Source organism: Haliotis rubra, unplaced genomic scaffold (assembly GCF_003918875.1).
Source record: "Haliotis rubra isolate DU_JTF1 unplaced genomic scaffold, ASM391887v1 Scf691, whole genome shotgun sequence".
Classification (NCBI taxonomy): domain Eukaryota; kingdom Metazoa; phylum Mollusca; class Gastropoda; order Lepetellida; family Haliotidae; genus Haliotis; species Haliotis rubra.
Window position 1 is genome coordinate 512501 of NW_025767403.1, and position 20007 is coordinate 532507.

Below are 20007 nucleotides of genomic sequence, written 5' to 3' on the forward strand. Positions count from 1 at the left end.
ATATGCACCACAACATTGCTACTCCTTTGTAAACAGGTAAAAAACAATAAAACAATACTTTTTTCAGATAAATACGTCTGTAAATGATTCTAAGACCGTACACCATTGCTGTGCTGCGTGTCTGCTACTGTTTCTAAATGATATCCTACCGTATCGTGAATATTTTTTATCCGTACATACGCCCATATGGCCCTTATCTGGAGCCCTGATGGATGATGACATCTTCTTGTCGCTTTAGAAGTCTGCTGATATGAGGGGAGGTCTGGCCAGTATAAGGAAGGCTAATTCTAATAATCACCAGGCTCAACCAGTATCCCATCAGCAGACTTCTAAAGCAGGCATCGACACCATCTTCTTTGGCTCTCCAACCCTCAAGACCATCCTCCACGCCAAGGGCCGTAATCCACCCTCCACTAAGCACCCCCCAAAGGTGTGATTTACAAGATAAACCGTGAATGTGGTGATTCTTATATAGGTGAAACCTCCCGTCCCGTTGACGCCCGCGTTAAAGAACACAAAACCTCTACAGCCAAGGCAGACAGCAAATCACTCCTATCAGATCACCATTAACAATTCCCTACCCATCAAATCAAGCTTGACGAATTCAAAGTCCTATCAACCAACAATCGAGACTTCACAAAAAGAAAACAGTTCGAAGTCATTGAAATCTGCCGCCATAAACCTTTATCAACCGTGACCAAGGATACTACATCCCATCAGCCTATGAAGACCTAATCAAGCTATAGACCATCAAATCACCCTGTCTATTTGTTGTTACTACTTAATCCCCTTGTTTATTGCCTTCATCACTAGTGCTATTTGTTGTTTTTAGTTCCCTCTTCCAATTATGTACCACTTGTTATTCTATTACATGCTGTTGTTAATGTTAATCTGCTGCTTGTCACAACATACCATGTATATATGCTCCTCACCATATGGTTGTAGTCACTTTTAGCTTGATAACGGTGTAAGAATCTACCTCGACACGTCGCTTAACGCAATAAACAAGAAGTTGTCATCCATAAAGTTGTATGTTTCATTTTTGACTCACTACTTCTAGAATGCCCATCAAATGACTGATTGATTCTAATGCACAACAAAATATGTAGAAATTGCTTGATTGATTGATTGATTGATTCCAATGCGCACCACAATGTGAAGAAAATGAGGAAAGGGTAGAAGAACTGTCCTTTGCCGGGATGGTTCTTCAAGGTGAAGAAAATAGAATACAGGAACCAGCCCCATCCAATCAGACGCATAGCAACCAGACCGTATCCAGGGGGGCTCTCGTAGATGTACAACACCAGGCCGGGGTCAAAGAACTGGAACAACAAGAATTGAAACATGAAATTAAATCATTTTTTAAATATTATAATATTTCTCCTGAATCTGTTCAATTGGCAGTGAATGGGTACCTGTTAATGTGAATATTAACATTCGGGCGTTTCACAGACAGCATGGGTGGAATATTCCATACTGAGAAAGAATATTGAGTGCTTCCTGATCTGTTGGCAGGGTGAAGACAATGAGCCTTGAGCATGCTTCAGGTTGTGGATTTGGGACATTATAAATATCCACATTTTTCAAAAGCATAATATTTGTTGGTAACATTATAATAATAAAATCATAAAAAAATGTAAAAACAGAAGAGTTCGGATAAAAATGACAATAAGAGTGAGTGAGTATGGTTTTACGCCGCTTTTAGCAATATTCCAGCAATATCACGGTGGGGGACACCAGAAATGGGCTTCACACTTTGTACCCATGTGGGGATTCGAACCCGGGTCTTCGGCGTGAAGAGCTGAAGCTTTAACCACTAGGCCCACATGGGTACAATGTGTGAAGCCCATTTCTGGTGTCCCCCGTCGTAATATTGCTGGAATATTGCTAAAAGTGACGTAAAACTAAACTCACTCACTCACTTTAACCACTAGTGACAATAAGAACAATACAGATGCTAGAACAAAGACAACATTGGAATATAAACAAATAAATAAATACAATGTGACTGAGTGAGTTTGGTTTTACGCCGCTTTTAGCAATATTCCAGCAACATCACGGCGGGGGACACCAGAAATGGGCTTCACACATTTTACCCATGTGGGGATTTGAACCCGGGTCTTCGGCGTGATGAGCCAACGCTTTAACCACTAGGCTACCCCACCGCCCCAAATACAATGTGAACATGAACAATATTGGGATAGAAAGAAACTGTTGCAAGAAAAATTCTCAATGTTCTTCCAACACCAGTAGTATGTGTTTGTTGTTTACCACCGTGATTAGCAAATACTCTAGCTACAAAATAATAATTCTAGCTGTAAATAATCGAGTCTGGACCTGGCAATCCAGTGATCAACAGCATGAGCATCGATCAATGCAACTGGGATACGATGACATGTCAACCAAGTCAGTGAGCCTGACCACCTGATCCCGTTAGTCGCCTCTTACAACAAGCATGGGTTGCTGAAGACCAATTCTAACCCGCATCTTCATGGGTCCAACTTGTATAGTTCTCACAGCTGTTCTCTATTTCCCATTTAAATAACCTAATCTCTCCATCATATAATCTTTAAAAATATATAATATTTAGCAAACAAAACAAATCCAGAACACCTACATTAGCTTCCCAGATGAGGAGGACGGCGTACACGACGGCGTAGATGCAGACAAAGACGGTGAGCTTGATGGTTCCGGACGTGCTGAGTCTACCGCGGGTGATGGTGAACCCCTTGGCCATCAGGATGAGCATCAGCAGGTAGACAATGTCGCTGACCGACGAGAACACGCGAGCTGTGGAAACATGCATGTCTTATATTGATGGCAGAGATGACAAGTGGAGACATGGTAATATACTGAAGGAAAGAAGTAAGGTAACATCACTTCATTGCAGTGTTCCTTTATCGGTTTCCAGATGTTCACAGAGGGCAATACAAAACTTGTGAAGAAACCTGGAAAACAATACTGGAACACTTATACTTTCATGTGTTCAATTATTTCATTCCCTCAGTATAGTTCAAACCTATCTTTCCGTAATATCATGTTTGTTTGTTTGTTTGTTTGTTGTTTAACAGTGCACTCAGCCATATTCCAGCTATATGGCAGTGGTCTGTAAATAATCGAGTCTGGACCAGGCTATCCAGCGAGTTTGTTTTAAGCCGCACTCAACCATATTCCAGCTATATGGCAGTGGTCTGTAAATAATCGAGTCTGGACCAGGCTATCCAGCGAGTTTGTTTTAAGCCGCACTCAACCATATTCCAGCAATATGGCAGTGGTCTGTAAATAATCGAGTCTGGACCAGACAATCCAGCGAGTGTGTTTTACGCCACACTCAACAATATTCCAGCAATATGGCAGTGGTCAGTAAATAATTGAATCTGGACCAGACAATCCAGGGATCAACAGTATGAACATCAAATGTACACAATTGGGATACGAGGACATGTCTCAACCAAGTCAGCTAGTCTGACCATCTGATCCTGTTAGTCGCCCTTACGACCAATTCTAACCCGGATCTTCACGGGTACTCAAAAAATCATGCTTTATGGTTTGAAATGTAGAAAGTCTAACAATGACAAGTCCTGCCATGAACACAGGATGAAATATTCTTCTAAAGCTCACCTGTCACCTTGGTACCTCTCTCTTCCCGGCCAGTGTCGGAATACTTCCCGTAGGCAATACACATCAGGAACAGATGAAACAGCCACAGCGCCACCGCCACCATGTACATCTTGTAGGTCGTGTGGAAGAGCTGGCGGTTCCGCAGTACCGCTGTCAATATACCGATAGTAGTGTTGGGAATTGGTTGAAATCTCATAATTGATGATTGCTTCATTACCAACAAACAATCATCGATAAAAATTGGTTAGCGTCAATTTTCAGATTTTCCTATCCAGGTTGTTATTGCAGATATGTATAACATGATGCACCTTGCTACTTTAAAGTGATGTTGATATATCATGAACATAAACCTTCTGGGGTTTTCAAGAAATATTCAGTCATGACTTTTCAGTTAGTGAAGTGAGTTTTCTAAGAAATAAACAAGTTTTCAGGCCCTGACAACTTCGAAGATATGTTCCATCGTAAAGTGTTTCAAAGACTAAAACAGCAGTTCCAAAATCGTTTGTGTTCGATTATAAGAAAATGTGATCGATTGCTTGGTCGTTTGGTCACTTCGACCAATCTTCGATTATTTCAATTAATCGGAACACCATTAACCGGTAGTCAACATCGAGTGAATGAGTGAGTGAGTGAGTGAGTGGGTGGGTGAGTGAGTGAGTTGGATTTTACTGCTGCTTTTACCAATGTTTCATCAGAATGTGGTAGGGGACACCAAAAAAGCGCTTCACATATTGTCATTCAAACAAATGGACACTTAATCCACCATGCCACCCAATTTCCCCCACGCTCTGAAAGAAGGACTGAGCTAATTGGGCATTTATCACTTTAACATGGATTTATCACTGACTGACTGACTGAGTTGAGTTTTACGCCGCTTTTAGCAATATTCCAGCAATATCACGGAGGGGGACACCAGAAATGGGCTTAACACATTGTGCCCATGTGGGGAATTGAACCCGGGTCCTCGGCGTGACGAGCCAACGCTTTAACCACTAGGCTACCCCACCGGCCCCATGGATTTATCAGTATTAGAAAGAAACACAAGTGAGTGAGTGAGTGACTATGGTTTTATGCCACTTTTATCAACACTCTAGTAATACCATGACCTGGCTAGCTATTCTCGAAACTTCGTAAGCCCTGCAAACTTCTTAAGCCCATTCTTAACACATTGGCTACGATCAAAGTTAAGAATTCTTAGGGCTACGAACGTTTCGAGAATAAGGGCCCTGGGCACCAGAAAACAGATTGCACCCATGTAGGGAATCCAACCTATGTGTTGCGGGGCGAGGGAACACTTTAACCACTAGGCTACCCTACCAGCCCAGGAAACACAAGACACCTGCCTTACCTGCACACACAACGGACACAAACAGCAGACTGACGTACGCTATGAGGAATGCAATGTTGATTGGCAGAATATCTGGAACATATCATCATCATTATTCAAAATAATAAATCAATCAATCAACACAATCAATCAACACAATCAATTACCATTCAACAATCAACACAATCAATTACCATTCAACAATCAACATAATCAATTACCATTCAACAATCAACATAATCAATTACCATTCAACAATCAACACAATCAATTACCATTCAACAATCAACATAATCAATTACCATTCAACAATCAACATAATCAATTACCATTCAACAATCAACATAATCAATTACCATTCAACAATCAACACAATCAATTACCATTCAACAATCAACATAATCAATTACCATTCAACAATCAACACAATCAATTACCATTCAACAATCAACATAATCAATTACCATTCAACAATCAACACAATCAATCACCATTCAACAATCAACATAATCAATCACCATTCAACAATCAACACAATCAATTACCATTCAACAATCAACACAATCAATTACCATTCAACAATCAACACAATCAATTACCATTCAACAATCAACACAATCAATTACCATTCAACAATCAACACAATCAATTACCATTCAACAATCAACATAATCAATTACCATTCAACAATCAACATAATCAATTACCATTCAACAATCAACATAATCAATTACCATTCAACAATCAACACAATCAATAACCATTCAACAATCAACACAATCAATTACCATTCAACAATCAACATAATCAATTACCATTCAACAATCAACACAATCAATCACCATTCAACAATCAACACAATCAATTACCATTCAACAATCAACACAATCAATTACCATTCAACAATCAACATAATCAATTACCATTCAACAATCAACATAATCAATTACCATTCAACAATCAACACAATCAATTACCATTCAACAATCAACATAATCAATTACCATTCAACAATCAACACAATCAATTACCATTCAACAATCACCATAACATTCATCAATCACCATTCAAACAATCAACATAATCAATTACCATTCAACAATCAACACAATCAATTACCATTCAACAATCAACACAATCAATTTCCATTCAACAATCAACATAATCAATTACCATTCAACAATCAACATAATAAATTTCCATTCAACAATCAACATAATCAAATCAACATATTACCATTCAACACAATCAATTACCATTCAACAATCAACATAATCAATCAACATAATGAATCACCAATCAACATTATCAATCATCATCAATCAATCAGTCAATCGATAAACACAATCAACCACTCAATCATAAATTAACATCATCAATCTCCAAAATATAAACTATCTAAACAATAAAACTTTGGTATCTCAAACCATGAGAACCACCAAACTGTCAGCTTTGTCTTGAAACAAACATCTACATATAGAGATCTCCAAGTATGTAGTGGCCTGGGTTTGACCCTCTTACAGTTCTCTGGGCAGACGCTCTGAAGACTGTACACAAACAGTTAACATCCATGTGTGCAGTCCCAAAGTGTGACCCGGCCAGGGATCAAACATCCAACCTCCAGCCCTCTAGGCAGACACATTATCTGCTGGACCATGGAGGATATGAAACATATACAATCAGGGGTGGACTGGTGCCAATTACTTACAGAACTCATCAGCAGAAAACTCATACTTGAGCGTGTCGTCGGGTTCTCCATTCGTCATGTGCATGGCGTACTCCAGCTTCAGACCCGCCACCTACAACCCAACATGCATCTGTCACTGAGGGCAGTCAAAGGGTATACAGTTCAGTACAAATTAATCGTAAACAATTAATGTAAAGTAGTGTCCATAATCAATACTTAAAAAATAAGTGAGTTTAGTTTTTCGCTGCTTTAAGCAAAATTTTAACAATATCACGGCAGGGCACACCAGAAATGGGCTTCACACATTGTACCCATATGGGGAATCGAACCCGGGTCTTCAGCGTGACGAGTGAACGCTTTACCCACTAGGCTACCCCACCGGCCCCAAAGACATATAAACAAACAAACTCAGTACTTTGCCATAATCATGCTAAAATATCATTAACTAGTATCTACCTAAATATAATGATACAACATAACCATATTTACAAAGCACAAATTTCAGTAATAAAGAAAACAGAAGACAGACTGATGATCCACATTCGCATATAGATGAATTCACATTTTAGACTCAACCAGACAGTTTGTTCGTTATTCATGTGTTATACTGGCTACACCCTTAAAAATCTCCAGGGAATATGTTCCGATATATCCCACTCCACTCAGAACGTACTACCTGGAGAGCTACACCCTTAAAAATCTCCAGGGAATATGTTCCGATATATCCCACTCCACTCAGAACGTACTCCCTGGAGATTATCAAGGCTGTACTGGCTATTGGTTCAAGAAACAATGGATGCCTATCTGACATGCAGTGGATTCCAGTTATTTACATTGTAAAGTTTCTGAACATTGTATAAGAGAAAAACATGGACAGGCGGACAAATAAACAGACAGACAAAAAGCCATCTTAAACACATATGACAAATTACTATGGGCACGTGAAAATATGAGGTGAGGTGAGGTGAAATTGGGTTTAGAATATTTTGCTCATATGACGACGTGCATGCGTGTGTATGTGTATATGCGGCTGCTTGTACTAGCCCAGACTTTGGCTGGTTTTATAGTGCTAGCCCACTGAGATACCATGCCGCAGTTAAGCATGAATACCCCACTCAGACACATTATACTGACTCTGAGCCGACCAGTCCTTGTTGTACCCATTAATGCCGAGCGTCAGGCAGGGACCAACAAGTACCACATTTTAACGTCTTTTGGTATGACGCGGTCGGGGATCGAACCCGTGATCTTCCGCTCTCCGGGCGGACGCTCTAACCACTACACCACGGAGGCGGTTATGAAACAGGTCTACCTATTGCAAATAGAAAACATACAAATTGAACATTTTAGGGACTGATCATTAATTGATGGAAGGATGACTGTGAGTGAGTTTAGTTTTACGCCGCACTCAGCAATATACCAACTATATGGCGGCAGTCTGTAAATAATCGAGTCTGGACCAGACAATCCAGTGATCAACAGCATGAACATCGATCTACGAATTGGGATACGGTGACATGTGTCAACCAAGTCAGCTAGCCTGACCACCCGATCCGTTAATAAGCGCTCTTTCGACAAGCATGGGTTACGAAGGTTCATTCTAATCCGGACCTTCACGGGTTGGATGAGTGCGAGAAAAAGGAACTGAAATGAGTGTACATTTGATTCTCAAATAACCTGTCAGTTATGCCCGGATTGCAAAATCTGCGTAATCAGAACTAGCGGCTGAAATCTATTCATACTGTATGCATCTTCAGCCAATCGATATCTCCTGTCAATAAGTTTGAACATATCAGCACAATCAGTCAGATCAGAGTAAACACTACATGCACTCTCATGACACACTAGTCCGGGAGCACGATCCATAAAGCGTTCATAGCACTACCACATTCTTAAGCTCATGATAAACTGTATTGTTATTAGGGGAGGATATCGAGGGGGAAAAAACTATTGTGATAGTGATAGTCTATTGCAACATACTATTGCGATCAACTATTGCAATAGCATTTTTCTCCTTGGATTGTCTCATTTGAAGTCATTTCCCAAATGAATGTATAGTTAATATAAAATAAAAACAAGCTGAAGTAGTTTCAGTCTCTTTTGATAACTGACAAGAAACCTAAAACCCAGATCAAGTGAACAGTAAAAACATAAACTCAATGAAGCTGCAAGTCTGCACCAAAGCAATCCGTTAATTCTCGTATTTTGCGCTGCGCATTTATCAACGGCAGTCAATTACTAAAGTATCGATAGTCACACACACATCGATTATTTGCTACTGGAGACTCAACAATTGCAATCTATTGATAGTTCGTTACAGCACTACTAATCATTTGTACAGGGTTTTAAGTGATGCACAAGTGTAGAGAATGAACGCAGAAATCAATTCACTGTGTCCAGAGGGACGCACAATATCATTCACTGTACCCACAACACATGTGTGACTCGGCTAAGTGTTTGGTTGTTTCTTTCAGAGCAGTTACGTGCATCATTTCGTCCACATGATCAATGATTCATTTCAGGCTGTAAGGAAATTATCAAAACATACACCGTTACTTCACATGACCCTCATATTGCCAGCAGGTCCCGCGAGGTAAAACCCTGCTTTGTATGTGGTAGTTGTACGCACATGGAATGGGGTAAAATAAGCAAGCCATTTTAATTCACACATTTTTACCGATGTTACTGTAAACTAGCAGTCCATGGAAAACGAGGCGGTAATCAGTTCGTGATTGTTGAATAGGGTAAAATAAGCAAGCCAGTTTGTTGACATGTGATCGTCCAACTACTATAAGTATGATATTTAGCGAAACAAAATATATTATCCATTTTCAGTCAACTACATTTCATTTTGATATGTGAGTAGATGCAATATGATTGTGAATTCTTTGAATAATGTGGACCAAAGTTATAATTATTGGTAACTGCCAGTTGACTGTGGTCTGTGTTTGCCAGGATTAGGACCCCATCGCAGAGGATTGGCTTATGTACGAACCATACCATTTTGACACTGATTTTAAGGGTCAAGTTTTGGGGTTGGCTTATAGACGGTAATATACGGTATATCAAATCTTTGGACAGCGGGTGACTCTCAGCTGCAGGTGTCTGACGGTCCCACTGAAACACAACACTTGTTCCACTGGGAGACTTTCAGCAAGTCCCCCAATTGCGCAGATCGATGCTCATGCTGTTGATCACTGGATTGTCTGGTCCAGACTCGATTATTTACTGACCGCCGCCATATAGCTGGAATATTGCTGAGTGCGGCGTAAAACTAAACTCACTCACTTTATTGAGTCCCATCTGGGATTCGAACCCACACTTTCAGAGCCAGGCACCTAATAACCAGCACACAAAGTCAGCCATCTAACCCACTCAGCCACCACTCGGGGCTTCGGGGACTGTGAAACAGATTGACTCACTCACTGAACAGGTTTTACCATATTTGTTTTCCTGAAAGTAACCCTGGCAACTCTTATATTTGTTCATTATTTTATGCTTCTGTCTCTTGTATTCAGGAAATCATTCATTAAAGAAATCAATGAAATGGAACTGTCAGAGCTACAGATAACATTTTGGGTCATTGAGTTATGTACTCGCTTCTGTTCATCTCAATTGGGTATCCGAATTTTCCTTTGAGTAACCAAATAAGTTGTACCCACCTCACTCAGGTTCAATTGGGTATTTTGCCATTTTCCATTAATTTTAAAAATATAATAAAGTTTAAATGTTAGTGTTCGTTATTTATATTTGATCTATAATAAGAGAAACGCTAAGAAAGGCTGCAAGTTGTCAAGTTCATGTCCTGAAATAGAACCTCTCAATATATCTCTGTTATATTATCTGTCCACACGTACACAAGCTAAGATTTGACATTTTTGTGTGTACGCTTGTAAGATCGCATTTATTGAGTATTTACAAAAATTCAAGCGTACTTGTACGCAACAGACTTAATAAGAATTGAGTTTTCACATAAATATTTGCGTAATTTACGCAGATACGCAGCTTATCTGTACCTCTGAACTGTTGAAACAAGCTTAGGGCAAGACTACAACATTGATATTCAAACACAAGAATTTTGATGCCCAAACAGACTAGTCGCCATTGTTTGGATATAATCAATGGAGATTTTGTACCAGACGTTCACATAATGAAAGAAACTATCGACCAGGGTTATATGTTTACCAAGACATCTATTTATGACATCATCGCCAGAAGCGAGTGTGGACAGGTCTTTTGTCCAATAAACAATGAGAGTGTACAGGTAAGATGGATTTCTTGTGTAGCTACACAAGCACAGACGTCTGTATCCAGGAGACAGAGGATGGATGGAATGTTTGATAGCGTCCACCTCGGGCTATTCAGTCAAGGAGACCAGTTGATGTTGGTTCCAGTAGGTTCTCTCTTTGTTCTTTCACCATCTTTGGTTGTCATAGCAGAGATGACATTTGATGTCATGTAGTTCCAAAGAATCAAAGACAAAAGGAAGGAAGGGTAGACAGAAACAAACGAGAGAGAGAGAAAGAAAGAGAAAGAAAAAAAAAGAGACAGAGAGAGACAAAGAGAGAGAGAGAGAGAAGAGAGATAGAGAGAGAGACAGAGAGAGAAAGAGAAAGGAGAGACAGAGAGAGAGAGAGACAGAGAGAGAGAGAGAGAGAGAGAGAGAGAGAGAGAGAGAGAGAGAGAGAGAGAGAGAGAGAGAGAGAGAGAGAGAGAGAGAGAGAGAGAGAGAGAGAAAGAGAGAGAAAGAGAGAGAGAGAGAGATATTCCAACTGTTCTGTTTTAGTTTGATTTCTAATGAACCCATAGACTCATGAAATTGAAAATGGTTAACAAATAAAATTTAAAGAAACACGAAAACGGAAACACTTACATATCCGGTACATCATAGATCCAGACGGTTGGCTTCAAAGTATTACACATTCTCAAGGAAATATATATCATGTACAAAAAAAGAAAAGTTAACACTCCAAATCTTTGATACTAAAATATTCTAGTTTGAATGGTATCGTCTTATTTTTAGAATTTTATTTAAATCATTGGAAAAACATTGATGACTGATGTCTTTTATGTCTACATTTTTAAAATATTTTCTTCATGTATTTATTTATACGTGTTTACCTGGACTAAATCTTAGTATCAGAATGTACTTGATATATATAATTTTTATACAAAGAAATAACTCCAAGAAATAACTCCATTTAAACTGAAAAGGAGCCCTGGAGATTCAAGATCTGAGTAAATCTAGACTTGCTTCATCTAGAGCTTTTGCATCGCAGATCTTGAGGTGCCAGGATCGTGCCCATCTGTGACCGGGTGTAAAAACCTTGGAGTCAACTTTGTGTGCAGACTATTTCAGTGTTGTCACAACCCCTAGTGTACAGTACACAACCCTGTGCACTAAAAAAAACCCACGAATCCGTTGGTATATGACCAGATGGTGGCCACATGAATACGTGCAAACACCTAGTTGCGGGTACAGCACCATGCTGTCCCAATCAACCCAGCTGTGAATGGGTACCTGTGGTGGTGGGAAAGCCACATTAACTCGGTGCGCCTAGTGGCTGCAAGAGTTGTATACTCCCCAGGGAGTTGAGATTGATAATAGTATTAATACGATGTACCGTTTGAGTTTGCCATCCAATGAGCTAGGGAAAGGGAAAATAAAGTGGTTCAGGGACTGTGAGACAGGCTACCTGGTGACAGGTAATTTACACCTGGGAGACTGCCATGAATTTGTGTCGTCTGTTTGGCTATTATTGCCGTCCCCATAACTATTATGTAAAAACAACCATAGATACATTTCATATATATATTTCGAGAACTTGAAAATATAGACGCACCCAACTACAGTGTTCACGAATAGCGTCTGACCCTCTGACAAATCCGGCAGATTCGCCAACGGTCAGATAGAAGTCTACAACCCGCCGGCCCCAGTGTCTGACTGTATATTTCACAATGACTATGACTGAAGTTGTTATATGTGACATGTGACACTTGTTTGCTGTTTATAAATATTATGTTTGTTGATAATTCCAATGCCAATTATAAGAAATGTTAAATCTGAAATGTGAGTTTAATTTTATTCTGTGCGTTCTGTGAATTTTGATTGGGTCAGACAGACATCTGAAACTTATAGGACCCAATGTCCTGTTACTTTGAAACACCATTCGTGAACACTGAACTAACCAAGTCGTCTGAACAATTAAGTGACACAAACCATATAAATCAAGCCCCTGTCCCCCTCTAGAACCCCCCCCCTAGCATTACATGTTTTGTACACTTATGACACCCGTATGTTTCAAACCGATCTGTTAAGCTGGCCTTTCATGAAGCCTACATGTGTGACCCCTTTCAGTTGTGGTATTGAACAGTTATATATAGAAGCATGGGATAATATGTAGGCAGTGATCAATTCCTTCTGTCCGGGTGTTATGACGGTATATTCCCCATTGTCACCTCGCCTACTGTGTGCCTGGCAGATCATAACGTCTCACAATTCTTTCACAATCATAATAACATATAACATTATATAACAAACTACATATAGCATTTGGATTTCTGTGTGCTATGGTTTGCATGTCTCAAAACTAAACATCAGAAATATGAATTTTAACATTAGGAAGTTCAATTTCAAAAGGGAATGACTCAAGATCCATTTACAAGGATATTACTGTTCACTTTAATGTCAGAGTGAGTGAGTGAGTTTAGTTTTACGCCGCTTTTAGCAATATCCCAGCAGTATCACAGTGGGGGACACCAGAAATGGGTTTCACACGTTGAACCCGTGTGGGGAAGCGAACACTTTCACCAAGAGGCTACCCCACCCCCTTATAGTCAGAAGGATGCTATTACTGTAAAATAATAATTGATAGCTTGGTAACAATTCAAGAAAGAAAAAAATGCTTTTCTAATAAAACTAAAATTTAGTCACACATTTTAAAAAGAAATTCAACATGATTAACATACTTTGACTCTATTAATATACTCTGCAATTGTGAATGTGGAAAGGCGCTATATAAATGGCCTATTATTATTATTATTATTATTAATGGTTATAAATGAAAAAAGAGAACTCCCATCACATGTAGGTTAATAATAATATTGCTGGTGAATAACCCTCATAATCACCTGTCTGGCTGGTGTAACAATGTACATGGTATATAATAGTCTTCACACCGACTGTGGGAGTGTCTTGTCTTTATGCAAGATCACAACCTCCATTATACAATGCACTTGTGACCCTGGTTGCATTACTGGTTTCCACCAGCTCTGACAATAAATACTCATGAACTAAATCATATGATCAACTCCATTGTTAATTAATTATTCATTTTTACAGTTTCGTCCTTGGATGACTGACTACTAAAAACCCAGGTATGGTTTTAAGCCGCTTTTAGCAATATTCCAACAATACAGTGTTCACGAATGGTCCTGTAAGTTTAAGATGTCTCTCTGACCCATTGAAAATTCACAGGACCCATGGAATAAAATTTGTCACATGTCACATATAACAACTTCAGTCAAAGTCATTGTGAAATATACAGTCGGACACTGGGGCCGGTGGGTTGTAGACTTCTATCGGACCGTTGGCGAATCTGCCGGATTTGTCAGAGGGTCAGACACTATTCGCGACCACTGACAATATCACGGCTGGGGACAACAGGAATGGGCTTCACACATTGTACCCATGTGGGGAATCAAACCTGGTTCTTCAGCATGATGATCAAATGCTTTAACCACCAAGCTACCCAGTGTACCTCATTGATGATAAAGATAAAAATATTTAAAGACCGACAAAGAACAACAATGATTTTCAAAGGTTTTTATATTTTCAAGTCCTGGGTCAACTCTGCTGTTTTGACATACTGTGATCTCAGAGATCCACATGCTTTCAAATTTGTACCCACATTTCATGTTTTGGTCCCAACTCCGAAAATCGGAATGCTTGGAGACACATTTCACAGGGACTAAAAAATCACAGCCGTATTCTCAATAACTTACGATCAACCCTCAGCACTCGGTGGCTCACAAACACAACACCAGCAATAACCCAATCACAGCAAGCATGGTAAGACCCTTTGAACATATAAATTATTAACATTTTCATGTGCTGATAAGCTATGTCTCTGATAAGAAATTTGAAACGCAAAGCCATGTATTGAAAGACTGCACTGATGTATTGGTAGACATTTCAGTGTGACCTCAAAATATAACTGCGTGGCCTCATACTTAAAACTGAGACTGATATCATGCTTAGGCCCAAAAGAATAAATGTTGTGGTTCCGATTTCCTACATTTCAGAACTAGGGTAGGTAGGTAGGGTTTTGGTTTTTTTTGCAAAATATTTTTACATTACTCATGTGTTAGAAAATAAATTTAATTTATTATGTGGTGAGTAAAATTGTTAGGCTCAGCGGGAATATTTTGGGTCGGTCGGGAAATCGGAACCACAAGCTTTTTTTTTTAGGCCTTAGTATTAGGGTGAATCATATTGACTATTTGCATACCTCTCTTATCATCGGTTTGGTTTTCTGAGTTGCTTTACCTCTTTTTTTTAAGAAACCACACACATATCTTCGCAGGGAATTCATTTGAAATAGGACATAAGTTTGCAGAGGTTTCATATGAGATTGGCATTTGCAGATCAGGGCTGCATTTAGTGTTTTGTTACTTGTGCTGGTGCAACCAAATATCACTAAGTGCAACCTAGTTATTAGTTGAACTTGCACCAGGTGCAACTCATATTTTGAGTGCGTAAACTCTGAATAAAACATCTAAATAATTCAATAGCATATTTCTTACATTAAATATTTCAATAAAAGCAGTGCATCTGGAATGTGGCTGGTGCAACTAGGTTTTTATCTTAGGTTGCACCTGGTGCAAGTAGATTAACATATCTTAAATCGAGCCCTGCAGATGTTTCTTTTGAGAGAAATTGCACAGGTTTCTTTTGAGATAGGAGATATGTTCGCACATATTAATTACATTTGTATACTCATCAGCTCTCTAAGTTGTTTTTTCCAATTGGTTTTACTTTTGTTTCCAGAAGTCTGAGATAGGACATAGGTTGGCACAGGTTTCATTCCAGAGAGGACATTAATTCAAAGAGGTTTCATTTGAAATAGGACATAATCTTGCAGAGGTTTCTTTTGAGACTGGGCAGATATACACAGGTTTCATTTCAGATAAAACATATGACCATTTCATACTGACCATAAGCATATTCATCAGTTCTCTAAGTTTGTTTTTCTTATTGGAGGCAAGTATTTTAGGAGCGATGATAATTTCCATGTCAAACAACAGCGGACATAGGTTGTTCAGGTTTCATTCTAGACAGTACATATCTGCCAGTGTTCACGAATAGCGTCTGACCCTCTGACAAATCTGGCAGATTCGGCAAAGGTCTGATAGAACTGTACAACCCGCCGGCCCCAGTGTCTGACTGTATATTTCACGATGACTTTGACTGAAGTTGTTATATGTGACATATGACACTTGTTTGCTGTTTATAAATCTTATGTTTGTTAATAATTTCAATGCCAATTATGAGAAATGTTAAATCTGAATTTAATTTTATTCTATGGGTCCTGTGAATTTTCAGTGGGTCAGACAGACATGTGAAGCCTACAGGACCCAATGTCCTGTTTCTTTGAAACACCATTCGTGAACACTGATCAGCGAAAGGAATTCATTTGAAACAGGACATGTAGAGTTCGCAGAGGTTTCATATGAGGTTGAACATATGTTTGCAGAGATTTCATTCGAGATAAGGTATAAGTTTGCAGAGCTTTCATTTGAGATTGGACATAAGTTTGCAGATGTTTTTTAGACAGCAAGTTGCACAGGTTTCATTTCAATCAGCACGTGTTCCCAGGGGTATTTTTGAGATAGGACAGGCATTCATGCAAGTTACATTTGAGTTATGACATATGGTCGCAGGGTGTTCCCTTGAGACAGGACATGGATTCGCATAGGTTTCATTTGAATTAAGACACATTTTGGCACAGGTTTCATATGGAACAGGAAAAATGACCGTGGGATCGATTTTGAGAAAGGACATATGTTCGCTGTTGTTTAATTTGAGATTTGAGCACACCCTGAATATTATTCATAAATGTGAACCTTAAATATCTCCCTGTCACACATAGAGGCAATAACTGACAATAATCCACAAACGATCATCTCATCGTTCAATACTCCACACACTTGTCTTCAGTATGTTGTGGCGGAGTGTACACACGCCCTTCAGGTATTGACAATAACAGGGTATACGTGTCGAGTGTTGTTATCTACCCAGGTATCTGGGACAGATATGTATCTTACTGTCTATGTAGGTATATAGAAGCACCTGCAGCCCTGGGGGGATCGTAAAAAGTCCCCAATCAAAGCAACAGTTGAGTTGTATCTTATATGTTTACCAGGAAATGATGTGTGTAGAGACTTGATATACTACCCGGTTCCTCACGAGGGATTTGTCTGTCTGTCTGACTTATTGGAGCAATATTCGAGCAATATGACGGAGGCCTATTATTTAATCAAGCAGGGCTGTATATTGGACAAGTAAACCTTTGGCAGTTTTGGTGGGGGTTGGGTTGGGTGTTGTTGTAAATAATGGAAGTCTGCAACTTCATCCACTAGGCTTGAGTGAGTGAGTGAGTTTAGCTTTACGCCGCACTCAGCGATATATTCCAGCTTTATGGCGGGCGGTCTGTAAAATAATCAAGTCTGGACCAGACAATCCAGTGATCAACAGCATGAGCATCGATCTGCGCAATTGGGAACCTATGACATGTGTCAACCAAGGCAGCGAGCCTGACCACACGATCCCGTTAGTCGCCTCTTATGACAAGCATAGTCACCTTTTGTGGCAAGCATGGGTTGCTGAAGACCCGGATCTTCACGGGTCCCACTAGGCTTCAGCCCTTGTTTAGTAGTCAAGTAAATGTCTTGATGTCCCAGATCAGCTTGTACTGAGCAATACATTAAGACAAATATTGACTAGAGCGGTGGGGTAGCCTAATGGCTAAAGGGTCTGCTTGTTATGCTGAAGACCCGTGTTCGATTCCCCACATTGGTACAGTGTGAAGTCTGGTGTCCCCGGCTGTGATATTGCTGGAATATTGCTGAATGCAATATCATGGCAAGGGAGAAGAGAAATGGGCTTCCCATATAGGGTATACCCTGAAGGGAAATGAACCTGGTACTTTGACGTAACAAGCAAACACTTTACCAACCAGGCTACCCCAAACAACTAAAAACTGCCTTATATAGTAGTATCAAGTCGCAAGAAGGGACAAAACAATTCATGACATGTTTACTGCACATCATTAGGCCGAGACATGAGGTTCATACTGATATCAGATGTTTTATATGTCAGTGTTAGTGTTAACGGAAAAACCTGCGTGTTTCACGCAAATAAATCTACATTAGCGTTTTTTGTTCTGAGAACAAGTAACTGCAAAACATATTTTGCCCAAGGAAACAACAAAATAAATAAAGTTTCTCCCAGCTAATTTGACTTGCGAATGACAACATGCTCTAAAATGCAAGGAAATGACGTCTAAATTTCAAAATTTTACAGGGGAACTGCGGTGCATGCACACACAAGATTCTTGAGGATCTGTGTTTTAGGAACACAGAGCTTTTTTTCCTACCGCGAATGCTGTATGTGTGAGTATATCGTGTCATCACTGAGTTGCGATACTGTGACATCAGTGAGTGAGTGAGTGAGTAATGATTTACGCCGCATATATTATATATTTCAGCAACATCATGGTGGAGACACCAAAAATGGACTTTACCCATGTGGGGAATCGAACCCATGTTTTCGGTGTGATTAGCGAACACATTAACAACTGGGCTTCACCACCGCACCTTTACATCAATGTAATGGTATTTCGTTTACATCACAGCATGTCAATCTGATGTTTAAACAGCCTGAAGCGATGTAGGGTTTAATCAATTAATCAGTACTATCACCCTGGTGCGACCCACAAGCACAATGGACGAGACAATCTACTACAGTGTGCAGATAACATCATGTGCAATGCAACGTTTTTTATCAGTGTAAACAATAACAACATAGAAAGTGACCAAAAACATGACAGTTGTCACTTTACTTACATATTTTACAAGCTGGCAGTGTAAAACAAAAGAATTCAAAAGTGATTTTTAAAATCCATTTAATTTTAGTTGTGAATATATGCATTAATTATGCTGACTTAGGAAACTAAATCCTGACGCAGTTCAATGTAAACTGTGAATAGAATTACTTTGTGAGGTGATGGTAGCTTAACAGTGAGTAAGGTTTGAGCTGCTTTTTGCAATATTCCAGCAATATCCCGGTGGGGGACACCAGAAATGGGCCAAAAATATTGTACCCATGTTGGAAATCAACCTGAGCCTTCAGCGTGACGATCGAAAGCTTTACCATTAGGTTACCCCAACGCTATTGTGTACTGTACAAACATTGATTTTATCTTTTCATCTGTAGGACAAATCAATGTGATCCATATTTCTCAGACCGAACTACAAACAAAAACAATTTTGTAAATCTGCGAAAGTAACGAAATGTGACACAAAACTGGAATCTTGTGTATTAAAAATATCATTATTTTTGGCTAGTTTAATTCATTTAGCTTGAAAATTTTAAATGGGGCGTGAGCAAAATATGACTTATTCCCAAGGATAGTCTCAACAGCCCCTTCCGTTCCCGAATAAATTACCAATCTCGTAATAGTATGAATAGTGATAAAAAATAAGGCACCCTCTTAACAGGACAGGTCATGTAGCCTAGTGGTTAAAGCACTTGCTCGTCACGCCTAAGACCCGGGTTCGATTCCCAACATGGGTACAATGTGTGAAACCCATTTCTGACATCCCGTTGTGATATTGCTGGAATACTGCTAACAGAATACTGTGGTGTAAAGGTGTAAACCCCAACCAACTCACTCTTGAAATAAAATAGGCCTGATAACGTGACAAACTGACTCAGCTTATATCAACTTGGGGAGTGTTCACTCAATTTTTATTCTCAGCTTCCTGGTATGCACACATTTCTATTAGGCAATTTCATGATAAATTGTGGTCACCGAATATAGAACAGTCGAAAATACACCAAATCTGTCATATATATGGCTAGGTGCAATGTGAGACACGTAACTATGTGCTTGTCAAACAGTCGTCACTGCTAATGTACACACCTGAGAAGGTGAGAGTGTTGACACAGGTAATGTTGACAGTGTCTACGACATGTCTCAGGTATCAGGCATCGTGTCATTATGGCCATATGGCATGCCAGACTGACTGATTTCTTGGATGTTTTTGGCTGAGTCACCTGACTATTTAACAGGGTTTAACTGTGCCAAGT

At 39.5% G+C, this 20007-nt stretch overlaps 1 protein-coding gene across 1 annotated transcript in view; it reads right to left on the reverse strand.

The window, feature by feature from the left end:
• The window catches only part of LOC124258405 (transmembrane protein 145-like), a 43096-nt gene that overhangs the window by 6535 nt on the left and 16554 nt on the right, over positions 1-20007 (reverse strand). Inside the window, exons 6-11 of the mRNA XM_046692502.1 lie at positions 18762-18773; positions 6657-6747; positions 4970-5041; positions 3622-3771; positions 2618-2790; positions 1150-1322 (exon numbers count right to left, since the gene is read on the reverse strand). Coding sequence (XP_046548458.1) covers positions 1150-1322; positions 2618-2790; positions 3622-3771; positions 4970-5041; positions 6657-6747; positions 18762-18773 — 671 coding nt within the window. The remainder of the gene's footprint in view (positions 1-1149; positions 1323-2617; positions 2791-3621; positions 3772-4969; positions 5042-6656; positions 6748-18761; positions 18774-20007) is intronic.